The sequence below is a fragment of the Marmota monax genome, unplaced genomic scaffold (genome assembly GCF_021218885.2).
Source record: "Marmota monax isolate L192 unplaced genomic scaffold, Marmota_monax_Labrador192_F-V1.1 WCK01_AAM20220418_F8-fsc00081, whole genome shotgun sequence".
Lineage (NCBI taxonomy): Eukaryota > Metazoa > Chordata > Mammalia > Rodentia > Sciuridae > Marmota > Marmota monax.
In genome coordinates this window covers 2,348,371-2,366,795 of record NW_026695234.1, presented here as the reverse complement: position 1 = coordinate 2,366,795, position 18,425 = coordinate 2,348,371, and the positions used below count along the sequence as shown (strand labels likewise).

Here is an 18,425-nt window from a genome sequence, read left to right as displayed (position 1 = left end):
ATTGCCCAAGGAAGCTGTCGAGCCAGGATTTGAAGCAGAATCTTGACTGACTACAGACCAGCCTGTGTCTCTACTGCAGATGTACATGATCATCTGTGTGATGAAGTGCCTGCTTCACGCATGGAATTGGGCCTCTCTAATGGTAGTTTTGTAGATAAAGGTATTTCTGGCAATTACCTATGAGATACCTTCACAGCTGCAGACCTTTATGTCTGGAGGGACCTTAGGTGGTAATCCCTGCCTCTGGCCCCAGCTAGATAGTAGTTTCTCACTTTGTCAGGACCTGTTCCTCTCTGAAGCTGTTCCTTGAAAGGATGTGCTCTTACCTCCCTTGGTTATAAATTTCAGTTCTTATGTATTTGATTTCTTCTATTAAGTCTAGGTGTAGTTTCTGTTGCTATAGTTAAAGTCTGCTTCCTTTTATTTTTTAAATTGGTTTTCTAGTGGGAAGTTGGTATCTGAGGGGCTGTACTAATGAGTATGTCATCTCTCTTTCCTATTTCAGCTACCACCATCTGTGATCTGGACACCCAGTTCCGCTGCCAGGAGTCTGGGACATGCATCCCACTCTCCTATAAATGTGACCTTGAGGATGACTGTGGAGACAACAGTGATGAAAGTCACTGTGGTAAGGGAGCATGGCATTCAGAAACCCCTTCTGAAGAGGGAGCTACCATGTTTGCCCACTGGGCTGTACTAGTGCATGATGGGGGTTGGAAATGGAGGGTTTCTGATGACATTTCAGGACTTCTGCTCTTCTAGCTACATGACCACCGCCACCCACATGGTAGGCTTGAGTCACTTCCTTTCTCCATTCAGAGCTTGCTTGCTGTTTTTTCATGAGAATTCAGTTCCTCTGGTGGAGTTCATGGATTCATGGGAAGAAAAGATGGAGCCTAGACTAGCTCCCATTATTTACTTGCTCTGTAGTTAGACTTTGTTTTCTAATCTGAAAAATGGGGAAATAGGACCTAGCTTACCTCGTAGAGGTGCTATAAGGGTGACACGTGATAGTAAATAGATAAGATTTCTGAATGAATTCAGTGGGTTGTTATCAGCTTTAGACATGTGGCCTGTACCTCTGAGTAGGTGTAGGATGAGTGTCTTTGGATCTCTATCTTTGTGAAGAAATGTGTTAAAACCAGTCTAATTCACTAAACTCTTAGAAATCAGCAGATGATATAAGCATTACCTGAGCATTTGTTTCCTGAATGGAAATTTTGTATACTAATTTCAAGAAATTATTGGAGATTCTCTGGTTCAGTCCTTTTAATTTCCACATTAAGCAACTAAGATCCATAGAAGTCAGGATCCTTGGTCAAAGGTGATACAGTTAATTTGTATCAGAATGGAGAAGTGGGACCCCGTCTTCTGTTTTGTAATTCCTTGTCCTTTCTGTTACACAACACTGCCCTGTCTTTCTCATGAGCCCCAGCTTAGTTAATAGGCTCTGGTCCCAAAGTAGTAGTTGCTGACCATTGAGGGAGACATTATGCAATAAGGCAGATTGCAGGAACCATTGGCATGAAAGGGAAGCGAGAGAGGGGAAGCCAGACGCTGACCCACACATGGTGATGGCGTGCCCTGCTGGGCCTTCTTTCCTGTCCACAGGGTCAGGTCCAGCTGACCTCTGCATGTGCCCACAGACAGGGCTTGCTTTGTTATGTGCAAGTGGTTGGACTCACAGAGACTGAAATAAGGGCCGCAGGGGCTGCTTCTAAATCATTTTAGCACAAGTAAATTTATGGAGTATATCAGGGGTGACTTTTACACAGAAGATACCCCTGGCCTGGCTCTGGGAGGAATTTTTTTGTTTGTTTTCATAATTTTCCTTCATTAAGTGCCATAAAACATATTCTTGGGATTCACATCTGCTTTCCTTCATTCCTACCGTTTCCTCCCCAGCATTTTCAAGAGTGAAGTGTGCAGCTAGTCTAGCTCTAGGAGGGAAGGAGCCCACAGGGCTCGTGTGTCTGGTGTTGTAACTCCCTCCCTGCGCACACGTTGTTCATTCAATAGTTTTAGTCCCCCAGATCTTCCATCCATGCCCTGTTCTTGCTCCTTGGTTTCGAACTCATCCCAGGGTCCCAGTTGGACCCTTCCCTGATGCAGTTCCTCTTCATTCATCTCCAGACTGTCCTCCTAAATATCTCATTTACCACCTTTGTCTTTAACCTCCCTTCAAGGAGAAAAACTGGGACAATTTCCCTTTGCCCCATTTTTGGCTGCTTCTATTTTCTGAAGCTCTAGGAAATTCCACTTGGAAGTACTATGTCTCAGTCGTTTTGGGCTGCTGTAATAAAATACCTTAAAGTGGGTAATTTATAAACAATATACATTTATTTTTCTGAGTTCTAGAGGCTGGGAAATCCAAGATCACAGCTCAAACAGTTTCAGAGCCTGGTGAGAGCTATTCCGAGAGATGGCTCCTTTTCCGTGTCCTCATGTGGTGGAAGGGGCTAACAGCTCTCTTGCTCCTCTTTTGTAATGTAAGATCACTAAAGTCCATTTTTAATTACTTTCTGAAGGCCTTGCCTCTTGATATTATTGCATTGTGATGAGGTTTTTACATGTGAATTTTGGAGGACACATTCAGCCCATAGCTTCTGTTCTTATGATCACCAAGGCTGGTGGAAGATGGTGCGGGACAACCTCCCTTTGTATCCTGGTCAGGATGCACTGGCTTGTTTGCCTAGGACCCACTCTTCTTGAAGCAGTACATGCACTAGTATCCCAGAGCTTTGCCCACAGAAAACCCTGAGCTGTTTACTCCCTTTTGGAAGCTTAAAACTGACCTTACTTTCTGGGAACTGAGCATCTCCAAGTGGTCAGCACACCCGGGCTCTCATTATTTCTTTTCTCAAACCAAAGCTATGTCTCTAAGGAGTCTTCTCTTTCTTGGAAATTCTGCTTCCTGATATCTCTTACTGCATTCTTACTTTTTCCCCCTCATAACAAGCACAGAAAATGATACTACTTGTGGAGTACATCAGGATAGACGGACAAGGCTATCTTGCCAAGAGGCAACCAACTGTATTAGTCTAGGATGTCAGTTATCTGAGCACATTTATAACCCATCTGCAGCATATTTGGTGGGAATTATTCTAGATGACCTTATATTGCTGGTTAAAGATCTATCTGTCCACACTCTACAGTTAATCAAGTGATAATCAAGTGATAAACATCAAAATTTCTTGTTGTCCATGATATCTATGTAGTGATATGGTCCCTCTTATAAGGCCTAGTCAGATCTCTTATCCCAGAGGCAGAACTCTGAGTAAGTTTTTGCCTTAACATTTCTGTTGTCTCACCTGCAGAAATGCACCAGTGCCGGAGCGACGAGTACAACTGCAGCTCTGGTATGTGTATCCGCTCCTCCTGGGTGTGTGATGGGGACAACGACTGCAGGGACTGGTCTGACGAAGCCAACTGCACAGGTCAGTGCTTCCTGATTAACAGCACTCATCTATTAGGTGTACTAATTAATATCTGCTGCATGTACTAGTACTAGTTAACATCATATACTAGTTAACGTCATAGCCTTAAATGACCATGGTATCTAGACTGAGAATCAGCTTGGACCGTAGAAGTCAGCTGGTTCAGGGCTTCCCAGAGAGCTGGTTTGTGATGAGATAAGGATCTTGTGCCAGAATACAAATGAATATTCTACTTCTTTCACCCAGAAAGTCTTAAAAGAAAAAGGTCAGTGGAGCTAAACAGTGTTCTGAGTGATATAGTTGATTTATATTTGGGTCAGTCTTTTCAACTTTTAGGGCTCGTAAAGAGCAGTTCACACACTGGCCCCTGGTGGGAACCATATTTTGAGTAGGACCCAACTAGTTCATATTTTTCAAATGGAACATTGGAGGGTTCCCCTAATTAAAATTTAATTACAATTAAAATTTAAGCTGTGCTTGTACTTGTTTGAGATAAGATTTCATTAAAAGTAAAGTTAGAAATACCAGGAATGTGAGGGTAATGCTAGGTGGTGTTAGTTAGGGGTAATACTCGAATTCTTCTGTTGTTTTCATCACATTACTTTGTTTAATGATTTAAGGGGACCATACACATTTTCTGCGAGGTGCGGGCAGCAGATAAAACATGGAGTTGGGAAGGTTGTAGAGGAATAAAAACAAATCTCTTTTAATACTTATCACTTTATATCCCGTGACTTTATACAATTAATTTGCCAAAATGTAAAATAAAAAGTTTAAATTCCTCAATCCATGACCCAATGTAAATTGGTTTGCTCTGCAGCCTCCTCTAGAAGTTGCCATTCAGTTCTATTGTAAACCCCTCCAAAATGGTGGCCATGTACAGCACACAGGATGTTCTGTGGTGGTACCAAGTTCCCTCCCCATTTCTCCTTTCTGGTGTGGCCTCAATGCTAGGTTTCTGTTAGAAAGACTGCAGGAAGTGCTTCTGTGTACACAAGTGTGGCCTGCAAAAGGAAGAAAACCAAGGTCAGTGAAGGAGCTGCCATCCGCCCAGTAAACACTCAACGCTGCCTGGAAGCTTTGGGTTTGGATGGATAATTAGTTAATGAGTTACAGGGGCGCGCTTGGGCATTTCAGTTTGTAAACTGCAGTATGATTGAACATCTTGTTAGCACAACGGCATTAGTCAAACGTGTATTTCAGCAGCAGGTGCCGGTCTTCCAGAATGAGTTCACAACTTCATTTCTGTGGGCAGGCTTGTCTAAACTCCCGGTTTTATCTCTGGTTTTCTTCTGGCAGTGCTCACTGGGGATAATTTAGTGCTCTTGCCATTCAGCTGCAGCCTTATTCCAATGACTGTTCTTCCAAACCTTTTAAGGATGATTCTTTTTCTCATCATCTTAAAATAGTTGGAGGTTGGATGTGAGCTCATTATGATGTGTAGCACGACACTTCATTTCCCGCTCTATTAAATTAAGCTGCATATGACACCAGAGAAAATGGGTCAGGGCTGCTGACCTGTTGGCCTCAGCCCCCATGCATTGTCTGTGCTGTGCGTGCTCCTCCTCCTCCTCTCAGCCTTTGTTCTCCATGGGCTTTTCAAGCTTTCTTTATTCCCTTTAACCTGCCCTCCCTGTTATTGAAGGTATACATTCAGTTTCTTTTCTCTTAGCTGTTACCTTTAGACACGTTATGTGCATTCTCAATATTTCCTATACATACAAGCACTTTAAATCTTTGACCACCAAACTGATTAGTAAAAGACTTAGTATCTTAAAATGCCATTTAGTTTTTTGATTTTACATTTCAGAAATTCAAAAATTAGTATTTGTTATTATTTTTAGTAACCATCCTTCTTTATAGGCACATGTCTATTTACCACCTATCTTTGCTTCTTCTATCCAGTACCTCCTTCCCTGGTTTTTGGAGCAGAGGTCTGAGGGTGGTTAACTCTTTCAAGGTTCTGTTAGTATCAACATGTCTTTAATGTTTAGCGTGGAATCTAAATTGGTCTGGATTCTAGGTGTATAGTGATTTTTTTTTTTTTTAAAGTTTATTATTAGAATTACTCCGGTTTCTTTCTGGCCTCTTTTACTGTTTGCAGTTCTGTCAGATTTTCTGTTCAAATAACAACAGTGTTTTCTTTGCAGATGCCTTTAGTTTTTGTTGTTACACAGTCTCGCTTGTTTCATTTGTTGTTTGAGACTCATTTTCTTTTTAAGATCTTAGGGTTTATGTTTCTTGTAATTCTGGGATTTTACAGCTGTGGAATTCAGCCTCTTCTGCTTTCTACTGTTTCTGATATTGTTGTTAGCACTTGCTGCAGCCATTTGTTGCACGGCTCCATGCTGTTGTTCATGCCTCCTGTTTTTATATCTGCTGTCTTTCAGACTCTGTGCTATACTCTGATTTCTTTAGACTTACCTTCCAGTTCAATAGTTCTTCTTTCAACCAAATCTAATCTGCTGTTTCACACATCTGTGACTATATTTTTGTATCTAGAATATCTGTCTCTTTTTCAACCGTGCCTTTCAAATTTTAATGCTCTTTATGCTTAGTGGTTTTTCTTTTGTATCCTTAATCATTCAAATTGTGTTTATAGTCACTTTCCTTTTCCCTCACACACTTCCTAATAGTCCGTGTTTGTAAGAAATGAAGCAGTACTTTTCCTTGTTCTAGTACATAATTCATCTTTGTTCCCCATTTATGTTCAGTTAATGCCTTCATCAGATGTTTCAGCAGGTCTCGATGAGTCAGGGAAGCTCTAAGAACATAGGTTGTAGGGTAATTATCTTTATTAGAAACTGAAATTCCATGTCACCCTGTTGACCCTTCCAGTCTTGTTTTTCTCTCAAAATTTTTAGTCTGGATTTAGAGTCAGTTTCTTCCATCTTTGTACTAAAATATTTTTATTTATAAATCCTGCATTGTTTATCAGGCACTCAATGTCAAAGACTAGTAAATTACTTAGAAGATAGAAAAATCCAGAAAAAGCATTTTGTTATACATTCCAGTCATGCCTGGCCACTTGAGTGAAATTGGGCAAACTGATTAATCTTTCTGATCTCAGCTTCTGGGATAGAATCTGGAGATCTCTGACGTGCCTCCCAGAGTTGTCATTTAGAAATCCCGCTAGCACTTTGAAATAGTTTTCAATTAAGAATGAACTACAAAGGCTGAATAATAACAAGTAGATTAGCATGGTAATCATTTTATGCAACTTTACATTTCATGAAAGTGAGCAAGGCGGTAAGGAATGTTTCAAAGACTATCTGATTTCTGACACCAAAAAAAAAAAAAAAAAATCAAAAGCATCTCAAGTGATGGTTATTACTGGTGCATAAACTCATGTAATTTGCATGCTTTATTTATTCCTTTTACAAGATATAAGTGAATTTTTAAAAGATGTGTAATGGATTCTAAGTGCCAAAGGTTATAAATGTTGAAACTTCCCGTAGACTTATTTAAATGCTACCAAATTCAGCCTTGGTCTTTGGAGAGATGAAAAGACAAAGATAATGGTTCACAACTTGTTTTAAAGTGCTTTGAAAAATCAAGTTCTTAGCATTTCTTATCATCACAAAAAATAGCTTCAAATTCAGTAGAAATTGTAGAGGACATTGTGAGGCAGTTTTCTTCACCCTCGAGCAGCTTATTGCCAGTCATCTCAATTGAATAAACAACTGTAGTTTTTTTTCCCCACAACAACCTGATTTTGTTTGTTTTACCTCTTTGTGCTGTGAAGATGTCCTGTTCACGGTTAAGGTAACAGGGAGTCTCTCTAGGTTATCCCCACCCCTCACCCCCATCTCTAGCTTTCCTTTCCACCATTTCAGTTACCTGGGATGAACCATAGTCTGAAAATATCAAAAGGAAAATTCCAGAAATAAATACTTGATAAGTTTCAAATGACTTTTATTATGATGTATCATTAATGTTCCATTTCAGTCTTAGCTTTATCTCTTCCTATGTCTATGACCAAATTTCTGGAGATGTATACATTGGAATGTATATCATTCATTGTAGGTATATATACATTGGAAAAACATAGTGTATATGGGGTTCAGTACCATCCAAAGTTTCAGGCATTTATGCAACATCTTAGAAATACCTGTGGATGGGGACAGGTGGTTACTGTGGATTCTTTTATGCTGGTTGTAAATGAGGCCAATTCTTGTTTTTCTTCAGCAGTGAACAGACACAAGCAGCTTTCTATTTAAGAAGAGGAAGTGGAAATCTAATGGAGAAAGCAGTTATATAGTGTTGATTGGGTCTGAGGCAGATATTATGTACTTGAACTCATCTTTGAGATTTTGAGCTGTTTCTAATGATTTGGTGGCCGCAGCCCAAGTGTGCAAATGAAGCTGTTCATTTCTAGCAGTGACTCTGTTTCACTAACTGCTGCTGCTGCTTTTTAAAAGTGCTTGTAGTGCGTGTTATGTATTATTGGCTGGTAAGATGTTAGATGTTGTTCTTGCCTTCCTCGGTTAGACAGTTTTAGGTTCTGAGGCCTGTGTTCTTTGAGACTTGGGAATGATTTTTTTTTTTTTTTTAATGTTCTTTGGGCCTGAAGTTTTCCACATTTAAAGTTGGGTAGTGTTTTGTGTTTTGATTTTGGTTTTGATATATAAAGTCATGGCTTGTCAGAGCCGCTTGTAAGAGCCCCTTAGATAACAATGTCAAATGGGAAATTGAGGCCTCCAGACTGACTGGACCAGGTCTAGAACTTTCTCTCTAGAGCACACACTGCCTTTCCTTGTTTGACAGCATCTAAAGGAGTCAGATTTATGGAAAGGATCAAGTAGCAAGATCTAGGAAGAAAAGTAGAGGCTTTACCCTGGACATCCTGATGCAATTACTTTATTACCAGAAGGTTTCTCAGTTTCTCCAAGCCTGTTTCTCCTGTGTGAAAGAGGAATAATGCTTACCTCATAGGTCATTGTACAGAGGAGGGATTTTTTTGACAGGGGCATCTGGGCCTGTAGTGGCTGGTGTAACATTTTGTCAGCACAGACTCAAATCACTGCCTCCCTCTTGGGGTCTGCCCAACTGCTGCATTCCCCGCCCTCGGAGTAATTCATGCTCCAGCCTTTCAAACCTTACTGCCTAGTGCAAAGCTTCCTTTGAGCTGACTTGTGACAGTTGATGGGGGTGGAGAGGAGGGAGGTGTGACTATGTCCCTTTTCTCTGTTGGCAGCCATCTATCACACCTGTGAGGCCTCCAACTTCCAGTGTCACAACGGGCACTGCATCCCCCAGCGGTGGGCGTGTGACGGTGACGCAGATTGCCAAGATGGTTCTGACGAGGATCCGGTGAACTGTGGTAAATGCAAATGCCTTGGCTCCCACCTGAGCTTCCCCAGTGTCTGCTGTTCAGGAAGAGGCAGCAGATGGGCCAGGAAATGAAATCACACCCTGCCGCACCCAGGCTTCCACCGTGACACTGAGCAAGCCCACCCACTCTGTCGTGCTACCGTATGATGTAGTCTTAATTCTCAGGCAGCAGTTTCCCTCTCACAAACAAAAAGTGTAAATGCTGCCATAACACAAAATCAGTATGTAAAGTGCTTTTATGCACCAAATATTTTTAAGCTTCTCTGTCCTTATCCTTTTGCCAAACATTCAAAATTTTCACAGTGTAGTTGTTGTCTACATGCCATTGTATATTCTACTCCTTCCATGTTATAGGATTTTTTTCTTAAAAAAGATGTTTCCATATTTCAGTATTTTCTGTAATTAGCATTTTTATGCAAGGTGCATATTCATTTCATGTTACCATAACCCAGTTATGGGTTACTTAGTCCATTCCTGGTTGGGCATTTGAGTTTTACACAATTATAACAGCTGTTTATGTCCTTGGAAGGGAAGGCTCATTTTTCCTTGGAGATATTTCCTGGAATTGTGGGTTAGAAGTGCTGATGGGTTTTCATGATTCTCTTCCAGTGTTTCCAGGTTATTTCTGAGGGACATCTCCACCAGCCACAGACTGCTTGCTTTCCCTAATCTCCCTTGATTTTAGGTTTTATCTCTTTAGTAGTTCTCACTAATACTGAGTATACTTGTTTCTTGTAATTTTAATTTATACTTTTTTTTAGAAACTTTGTTTTTTTTAGTGGCATTAACCATTTCTCCAAGTTGTCTATTCATTTACTGATTGTTTCTGTATGATGTCCCTTGACAAATTTCCTAGGTATATTGACTTTTTACAGGATTAAAACACCTTGTGTTGTCTTATACCTACCTAATCCTCATGGAACTATTCACCAAGCATTGGGTTTGCAAAGGCCATGCCTGTCTTGGTAGAACTGATAAGTCCAGTGCCTGGTAGGACTCTGCTTAGGAGAGAGGGACCTGGCACTAAGGCTTCTGGGCTAAGTATCATGGTACCTTTGTTCTAGTTTAATTTCCCTTGGAACTCATTGTGAAACTTTGGGCTCTTAACATTTCAAGCAAATGTTCTCCAGAAGGGCTTCATGTTAGAATTCAAATTAGAAGTCATGAAAGAAAGAAGGTGGCCAGTGATCTCTAGATTTTTTGAAAATCCAGGATTTTGTATTCAGGATTCATGTTTGTCTCTCTTTTTTCCTATTCATAGAAGCTTTTTTCTTCTTCAAAAAAAATACTCAGTTTTTGAATGGGTTGGCCTTTCATCTTGTTCAAAATGGAAAAAGCATAAGATGGCTTATAGTAAAAGTTGTTCTCCCCATCTGCCTAGTTCCTATCCTATCCCCACAAGAAGCCATGGTTTAATATCTTTTCAGAGATGTGGATATGCAGTCATCACTGTGTGACATTATTTTTGTCGATGATGGAGCACATTTACAATGGTGGTCTCAAAAAATTAAATGGAATTGAGAATGTTCTGTCATTATAACACTGTCGTGTTCCCGACGTCATAGTGCAGCACAGTACTGCTGGTGGTGATGCTGGTGTAAACTGACCCATTGTGCTGCCAGTCAAGTGCCAGGGTAACACACACAAGTACGTAAGGTACCAGTTCTTGATAGTGATAGCAAATAACTAGTGATTGGTTTGTGTGTTTATCATGCTATACTTTTTTGTCATTATTGGAGAGTAAACCTCTTCTACTTAAAGAAAAGTTAACTGTTCAGTAGTCTCCCACATTACACTGGTAACAGCCTCTACATCTTTGTTTACCTCACCTTTTGATTGCTTCAAGAGATCACATTGACTGAGTGACCTATTCTGTACCATCCAAGTTGTGCAACATACTCTGTGACTTTCACATGGTGAAGAAATTGATGAGTGACACATTTCTTAGAATGTACCCATCATTAGATGACGCATGATTGTAGACATTTAAATATAGTCTGTATTTGTGTCCTATTTTACACAAATAATAATACACTATGCATGTTGTTTTGTAGTTTGATTTTTACATAACTCTGGGACAGAAGTTTTTACAGAGTTCTTCAGTCTCCCTCAGCTGTCTAGTGTTCCATGCACAGCCATTTATTAAACAGTCTTCTGCTGATGGACATGGAGGTGGTTTCCATCTGTTACACTTCTGCTTACATTAAGTACAGGTTCTGACCTTTTCCTTACACTGTTTTTCATTTGTGTAAACAGAACACATTATTTCTACACTGGGAGTTACTGGTCAAAGTATATGTACGTTGGTAATTTTACAGCTATTGCCCAGTTGCCCCCAGGGTGGTATGAATCGGAGTCCTGCGAACAATGTAGGTGAGTGCCTGCTCATTTCTTCTTTACCATTCTACTCTGAATTGGATTTCAGAGAAGAAGTGCAATGGATTCCGCTGCCCCAATGGCACTTGCATCCCATCCAGCAAACATTGTGACGGACTGCACGACTGCTCCGATGGCTCGGACGAGCAGCACTGTGGTGAGTCTGCTTCCTGCCCGGGAGGAACACCAGTCCCTGGTGGTTGTGAGTGACGAGTGTCTGTTGGACCAGATCCTTTTGTTTCTTCAGTACCTGCTGTGTTTAGCTTTGAACCAATTCACACTGAGTCCTGGACTCAGTGGCTGATCAGAAAGGGAGACATGGTTTGGGTAGAGGAGAATAGAAAGAGGATTGAAGTGTGTGGTTATGGGATTAGTTTATACTGTGGTGAAAGGTACTGTTTTGTTGCTATGTGCATTATAAATTGACCGTTGTTTTCGATTGGGCACTTACTTTTACTTGATTGGTTTTTTTTTTAGTGTTGCTGATTATCACTCCAGAAATATTTTTAGGCCAAGTGACCCTTTCTAGCCCATTTTCTTTAGACCAAGAAAGATGGTCTTGGGTCAGTTGTACACCTCTTTGGTGGACATTGTAATCACCCAGGGAGCTCTAAAAGCTGCTGGTACCTGGGCTTCATCCCCAGATATTTCAAATTAGTCTAGGGTATGACTTGGGTGTTGAGATTTTTTTTTTCCTTACAGTATTCCAGGAGATTCTAGTGTGCAGTTCAGGTTGAGAGCTAATGGGTTAATACAAACTGGCCTGTAGGTGAGATTTGGCCTAAAATCTGTTCTTTTAAATGAAGTTATATTTCAATCCAACACTTCCCTTTGCTTACATATGCATACTGCCCTCATTGCTGTAGTGGCAAAATCAAGTAGTTGTAACAGAGGCTGTTTCTTAAGTGTCTGCAGAGCCTAACAGTTTGCTCTCTGGTTGTGTTAGTTTGGGGTTTTCCAGAGAAACAAAATCAATAGGATACACACACACACACACACACACACACACACTCATCATACACAGCAGCCCTCCTACCTGCTATGTATGTGTGGAGAGAGACTTATAAGGAATTGACTTACACAGTAATGGAGGCTGGCAAGTTCAAAATCTGTAGAGTGAGCCAGCAGGCTGCAGACCCAGGGGTAAACTGAGGTCACAGTTTAAATTTGAAGGCTGTCAAGCTCCAGACCCAGAAGAGAGCAACTGTAATTCAAATCCAAAGGCCTTCTTCTTGCTATGCTCTCATGTGGCCTTTTCTCTGCCTATATCTCTAGATAAGGACACCAGTCATGTCGGATTAGGGCCCCAGCCTATGACTTCATTTAACCTTAAGGACCTTTTTAAAGAACCCCTCTCCAAATATAGTCACACTGGGGCTCAGGCTTCAACATAGGAATTTAAGCTGGAGGGAGGAGCACAATTCACTCCAGAACTCTGGTCTCTTTTGGAGAAAGCTTCTTGACTCCTGTGTTAGAGTCAATATCATATCAGTAATGATTCAGATCATGGGCTTTGGTGCCAGACAGCTCTGGATTTCAGTTTTGGCTTCACCCTCATCAGCTGTGTGCTCTTGGCAAAATACTTAATACTGCTACCCTTGTTTTCTCGTTCTGTAAACAGAGACAGTAAAATCTTTTTTAATGTTGTTTGAGGGTTTAATGATGCACTTTATGTCAAGTGCTTTAGCTGTGGGCTTGGCACAAGCAAGTGCTCGACCAACAGTGGCTGTTACTGTTGTTTCCTGAATGCACATCTGAACCAGCGTGCGATGCCCACGCCCAGTGCTCATGGCCCTTTCTCCTTGCTGGCTCCCTTTTAGAGCCCCTCTGTACGCGCTTCATGGACTTCGTGTGTAAGAACCGCCAGCAGTGCCTGTTCCACTCTATGGTGTGTGATGGGATCATCCAGTGCCGTGATGGATCAGATGAGGATGCCACCTTTGCAGGATGTTGTGAGTGGGGCAGCTGGGGGAGGTCACTCACGGACATAGGGTTTGGCTGCCCGGGGACACGCCTCTCTCTGGGTATCAGGTCTGACTGAGTGTCCGAGGTCACCTTTCCTGATAGTTACCTCGTTGCTTCAGAAGTGCTGCTTTTAGCTTTGGTGTAGGTATGAACAGGAGGCTGGTGAATGCCCACAGTCTTGGCTCAGTTTCACCTTATACCAGAGGCCTTTCTGGCCAGTCTGTATTGAATGCCAATCTCTGTAGTGCCCCCCGCCCGTTCTGTGCTCCAGAGGTCCTCATGGCATGCATCCCCACATTGCTCACTGTATTTTTCTGTCTGCCTCTGCTGCTGCCACGCAAGGGTCAAAGGAGCAGGGACTTTCCTTTGTTCATTGCCATAGCCCTGTTTCTCAGAGTGCCCTGCATTTGTGTTTGTTTGCTTGGGTTGCCATGGCAAAATGCCACACGCTGGATGACTTGGACAACAGAAATGCATTTTCTCTTGGAAAAAGGAGGCTGGGAGTTCACAGTCAAGGTGTTGGCGGGGTTGGTTTTCCCAGAGGCCTTTCTTGACCTCATAGGTGGCCATCTTTTCCCTGTGTCCTTGCATGGTCTTTCTTCTCTACGTTTCTGTGTTCAGATTTCTTCTTCCTCTTCCATGGACAGCAGTCGTATTGGATTAAGGCTCACCCTGATGACCTCATTTTAACTTACCTTTTTAAAGACATTACCTCCAAAAAAATCACCTGTCTAAAAGTATTAGGGGTTAGGATTTCAATCTATGAGTTTTGGGGGGATAAACTCAGCCCATAATAGTACTCAATAAAGGACTGTGGAAAGGATTAATAACTAGAATGTGTGCTCTGTTAAGATCAGGTTTGGCTTTTGCTTTCAAGGAATCCTTCAGCACAATAATGGCTATTGGCAGAGGATGTTTTTCCTCTCTCCCGTTCTGAGCATCACTCCTACTCTGACTTCTCCAACACGGAAGTAATCTGGACTTTATGGGTGTTTGTTCCTTATGTAGCCCAAGACCCTGAGTTCCACAAGGTCTGTGATGAGTTCGGTTTCCAGTGTCAGAATGGAGTGTGCATCAGTTTGATTTGGAAATGTGATGGGATGGACGACTGTGGGGACTACTCTGATGAAGCCAACTGTGGTGAGCATCAGCCTCCTCGCACCCCAGCCCTGAAGTTATGGTGACACCTGTGGCTAAGGAAGGGATGCTTGCCAGCATTCTCACCTGCACACTTTGCCCTCTCCTTCCTCAGTAGCAACTACCTCCAGCTCTTGAATCCCCATACGAAGAATTGAGTGAAGTGGGAACTTACGCCTAGTAGATGTGGGAAATTTTTATTATGTTTCCTTTTGTTTGCTCAGTTGCAAGGACCACATTATATATATAAAGAATGCAGTGGGTAAAGGATTGTGGTAAATATTGTAGAATGTGTCATCCCCACCACCACCCTAAAAATTATAGACCACAGCATCTCAATTGGGCTGTCATCAATAGTTAGACTATTGCTTTGGTAAAATGTCAGAATTACATGTCAGGTGATCATTCTCAGTATAACAATATGTAGTCATCGCTGGGTGCAGTGGTGCACACCTGTAATCCCAGCAGCTCAGGAAGCTGAGGCAGGAGGAACGGAAGTTCAAAACTATCCTCAGCAACTTAGGTCCTAAGCAACTTAGACCCTCTCTCAAAAAAATAAAAAGGGTTACAGATGTGGCAGAGTGTTCCTGGGTTCAGTCTCCAGCACCCCCCAAAAAGAAAAAATGTAGGTCATGAGTTTGGAGCTGGGAAGATGGAGTACTGTGAGTTTATGGGTATATTCTGTTGCCCCTTGGGTTCATAAAGTTGCCTTATCTTTTTTGAGAGGGAAATGCCACTGGCACTGGACAGGGGTATCCAGGATAGTGCCTCTAGGTGGAGCTTGTGCTCACTGTGGTACAGGAGAAATGACTGATACCGTTGTTGATCTCTGCAGAAAACCCCACAGAAGCCCCAAACTGCTCCCGCTACTTCCAGTTCCGCTGTGAGAATGGCCACTGCATCCCAAACAGATGGAAATGTGACAGGGAGAACGACTGTGGAGACTGGTCTGATGAGAGGGACTGTGGAGGTGAGAGGCTCTAGGGTGCTGGGTCAACCCCACAGCCGAGACACAGCAGGATAGGTTGACCTGTTTGCACAGATTATAACTTTGTCTCTTTAGTGCCTGGCTTATTCAGTACTTTTCTGGCTTTTTGGGGAGGATCAACCCTGAGGAGTTTTCGATCTTTCCTCCCATTTGCAATCAGGGTGCTTGGTTTTTATTGCCAGGGTTATTCATTCCTGATTTTGCAGGGCACAATGAGATGCCCAGAGCCTTGCCACTGACCAGCAGCATTCACATCTCCTTGGAGCTTGTTAGAACCTCAGTCTCTGCCCTTCCCCCACACCTACTGAATGGGAATCTGAATTTTAACAAGGTCGCCAGTCCTGCCTGGGCTGTGATTCCTCTGAGGAACACTGATGTGGGGTGCATGCTTTCCCTTTCCTTTTTGGCATTGTCTCCAAACCAAGTCTTGAGGTAGTTGTGATGAATTAACTAGAGCAGTTTGGCCTTGGTAGGAATTCTCTATCTGTCCTGTATCTTCCAAGTCAGCTGTTCACCTTTTGTTTGCTTTCAGAAACACCTACAAAAGCAAGGCCATCTGAACATTAGCTCCTATCCACTACAGCAGTATGTAAATCTACTAACCAAAGGGGAAACAAATATCATCTGTTCTGACACTGCATCATGAATGATTTTTAGATGGGCTGCAGTACAGAGCTGTGACTGTCACTAGCCTCTCTTGGCTGGTGCAGCTAAAAGGGGGATTTGGTTTGGAACACATTTTAGTCTGAGGTCAAACTTCTGGTAACACTTTGGGTTTTCTTTTTGGTGTTTTTCTCAGATTCACATATTCTGCCCTCCCCCACTCCTGGGCCCTCCACGTGTCTGCCCAATTACTTCCGCTGCAGCAATGGGGCCTGCGTGATGGACACCTGGGTATGTGACGGGTACCGGGATTGTGCAGATGGCTCCGATGAGGAAGCCTGCCCCTCGCTTGGTGAGTCCTGGTCTCAGCTCTCCGTGGTACCTGTTCCTGTATCGAGGATGTTCTGGAGCACGCTGTAGGCATAGCCTGACTGCCCTGTGCTACTCACCAATAGGGTGCTTCCAGGGCAGGGAGACTTCAGTGCTCTTCCCTGGATCAGACCCATGGGAACTCAGAAATGGAGCATCCCGTCTTCTGTAACTGCCCTCTGAACTTCCTACTGGAAAAGGCCAGCCACCCTTATTTCCCCGCGACCGCTGCAGGCAACCTTTGCTTCCTTCTCTGTGGGAAATTATAGTTGAGATTACAGGGAGGTTTTTGTGTGTATATTACACTCTCAGGGGAGAGGGCCCAATTTTCCTGCTTGGTAGTTGTCTAGCTGGTCCTTCTAAAAGAAGGGTGAGCACTGCCATCTAGTGGCTGCACAGAGGCAGCTGAAGAGCTGTGCAGTAAACCATTGCTGTAGGCAGGGCCCACCTTGAGACCCCATCTAGTGCCAGCCCCCCACCACAGGCAGAGCATGGGTGAGGATGCCGAGTTTCCCTAAGCAGGAGTCTATTTCAGATTCACTTATAAACTGCACTTTGCATCATCCTTGCCGTGGCTGATCTCCTGGTTGCCCCTAGATGACATTGTTCATCCCATTGCTTCCCTGTTTTTGATATGTCGTTAGCGATTCTCAAGGTATGGCACAAGGACTCCTCTATAATGGAATCACCTGCAGTGTATAAAATGCATAGCATCAGAACTTCTGGGTGGAGCCGAGGAGATACCCACATGATTCTAAAGTTCATTAAAGCTTGAAATTCTTGCTTGAAATTCAGTTCTTGGACCTTGGTTCCTAGTTTCAAGGCCCTGTGTGCTCTGACTCCTCCTTTCCTCCCTCACTTCTTAGGGCTGCTCATCTGCTCTGGGCAGACTTGTTCCTTTCCCTCCTGTATTCCTACAGCAGGCCTTTTACCCTTGTCCCTTCCTCATCCTCCTGCTTTCTCCATCCATGAAATCTACCATCTGTGGGGCAAACAGAAGCAAGAATTTCATAGCAAAGAGACCTTGATATGTCATTAGCGATTCTCAAGGTATGGCACAAGGACTCCTCTATAATGGAATCACCTGCAGTGTATAAAATATAGCATCAGAACTTCTGGGTGGAGCCCAGGAGATACTCACATGATTCTAAAGTTCATTAAAGCTTGAAATTCTTGCTTCAAACAAGTACAGTGTGATTCTCCCTGTCAAACCTCACCCCTGCAGAGCTTCCCAGACTCCTTTAGCTGATGCCCAATCTCACTGAACTTAGCCGTTGTCCTTTGGGTTCTTGACTGTTATCTGCTGTACATCGCTTCCTAATGGCAGGTCTCCTGTTTGGGGATGATACTGTAAATTACTTGGAATTTTCTCCTGTGTCTACCACAACAACAGGCAAATAGCAGCCCATAAGTGCTTCTCAAATTAAAACAAATTGTAAAAAAGGATTTAAAAAGCCACAAAAACCCTTTTGTCTTTAACCATTCCCACCTATGTATTGAATTATCCTTCTCTCACAGTTGATTTTGGTTCTTAAAACTCTGACCAGAACTAGCCAGTTCTGACTCATCAGAAGAGCCAGTTCCTTGCTTTATGTCTCACTCAGCTTTTGTGTTCTTGGTTGTCTGTAGCTCCCTGATGCTCTTCCATGTAGAAGACTCCTAGCTGATTTTTCTTCCTGGCATCAGCCTTCTTTTCATTTTATCTTCTATTAAGATGCATGCAGGTGGATAGTCAGCTCTCCCCCACTTGGGAGCCTTCCCATGACTCCTATCTTCTTCAGGAACAAGGGGCCTGGTTTACTTGGCTTAGCTTTCTAGGACCTTGGTAATTTTAGGGTTTATTTCTGAGGCTGGTCAGCGTTCCCAGAGAAGATTCCTTCGATCTTCTGCCTGCACAATAGGATCAAGATCTCACTGATAGAGGTCTCAGGAAGAGAGTGAGGTCTTCGCATTTTGCTTCTGTAGGTTTAATCCTCAGTTTACCAGTAAGATATTCTTGTTCTCAATTATGCCTGTCTAAAACATCTCTTGGTTTTCATTCTGTCCAAATAACAACCCACCAGTCTGTTATTGGGGTGATGTATGGGTGATAGTCTCATGGGGCTGTTGGGGTAGAAGGATGTAGGGAGTGTAGCTATCCTTTTTTTTTCCACCGGAGATGGAACCTAGGGCCTTGTGCATGCTAGGCAAGTGCTGTCCCACTCAGCTACATCCCC

At 42.8% G+C, this 18,425-nt stretch overlaps 1 protein-coding gene across 3 annotated transcripts in view; it reads left to right on the top strand.

Annotated features, from left to right (window-relative positions):
- Sorl1 (sortilin related receptor 1) overlaps positions 1-18,425 on the top strand; it is a 162,637-nt gene that overhangs the window by 106,796 nt on the left and 37,416 nt on the right. For all 3 annotated transcript variants that reach the window (XM_046438730.2, XM_046438729.2, XM_058577154.1), the window contains 8 exons: positions 506-628; positions 3,318-3,437; positions 8,635-8,760; positions 11,197-11,304; positions 12,968-13,099; positions 14,121-14,252; positions 15,085-15,219; positions 16,037-16,192. In XM_046438730.2, the coding sequence (XP_046294686.1) occupies positions 506-628; positions 3,318-3,437; positions 8,635-8,760; positions 11,197-11,304; positions 12,968-13,099; positions 14,121-14,252; positions 15,085-15,219; positions 16,037-16,192 (1,032 nt within the window). The remainder of the gene's footprint in view (positions 1-505; positions 629-3,317; positions 3,438-8,634; positions 8,761-11,196; positions 11,305-12,967; positions 13,100-14,120; positions 14,253-15,084; positions 15,220-16,036; positions 16,193-18,425) is intronic.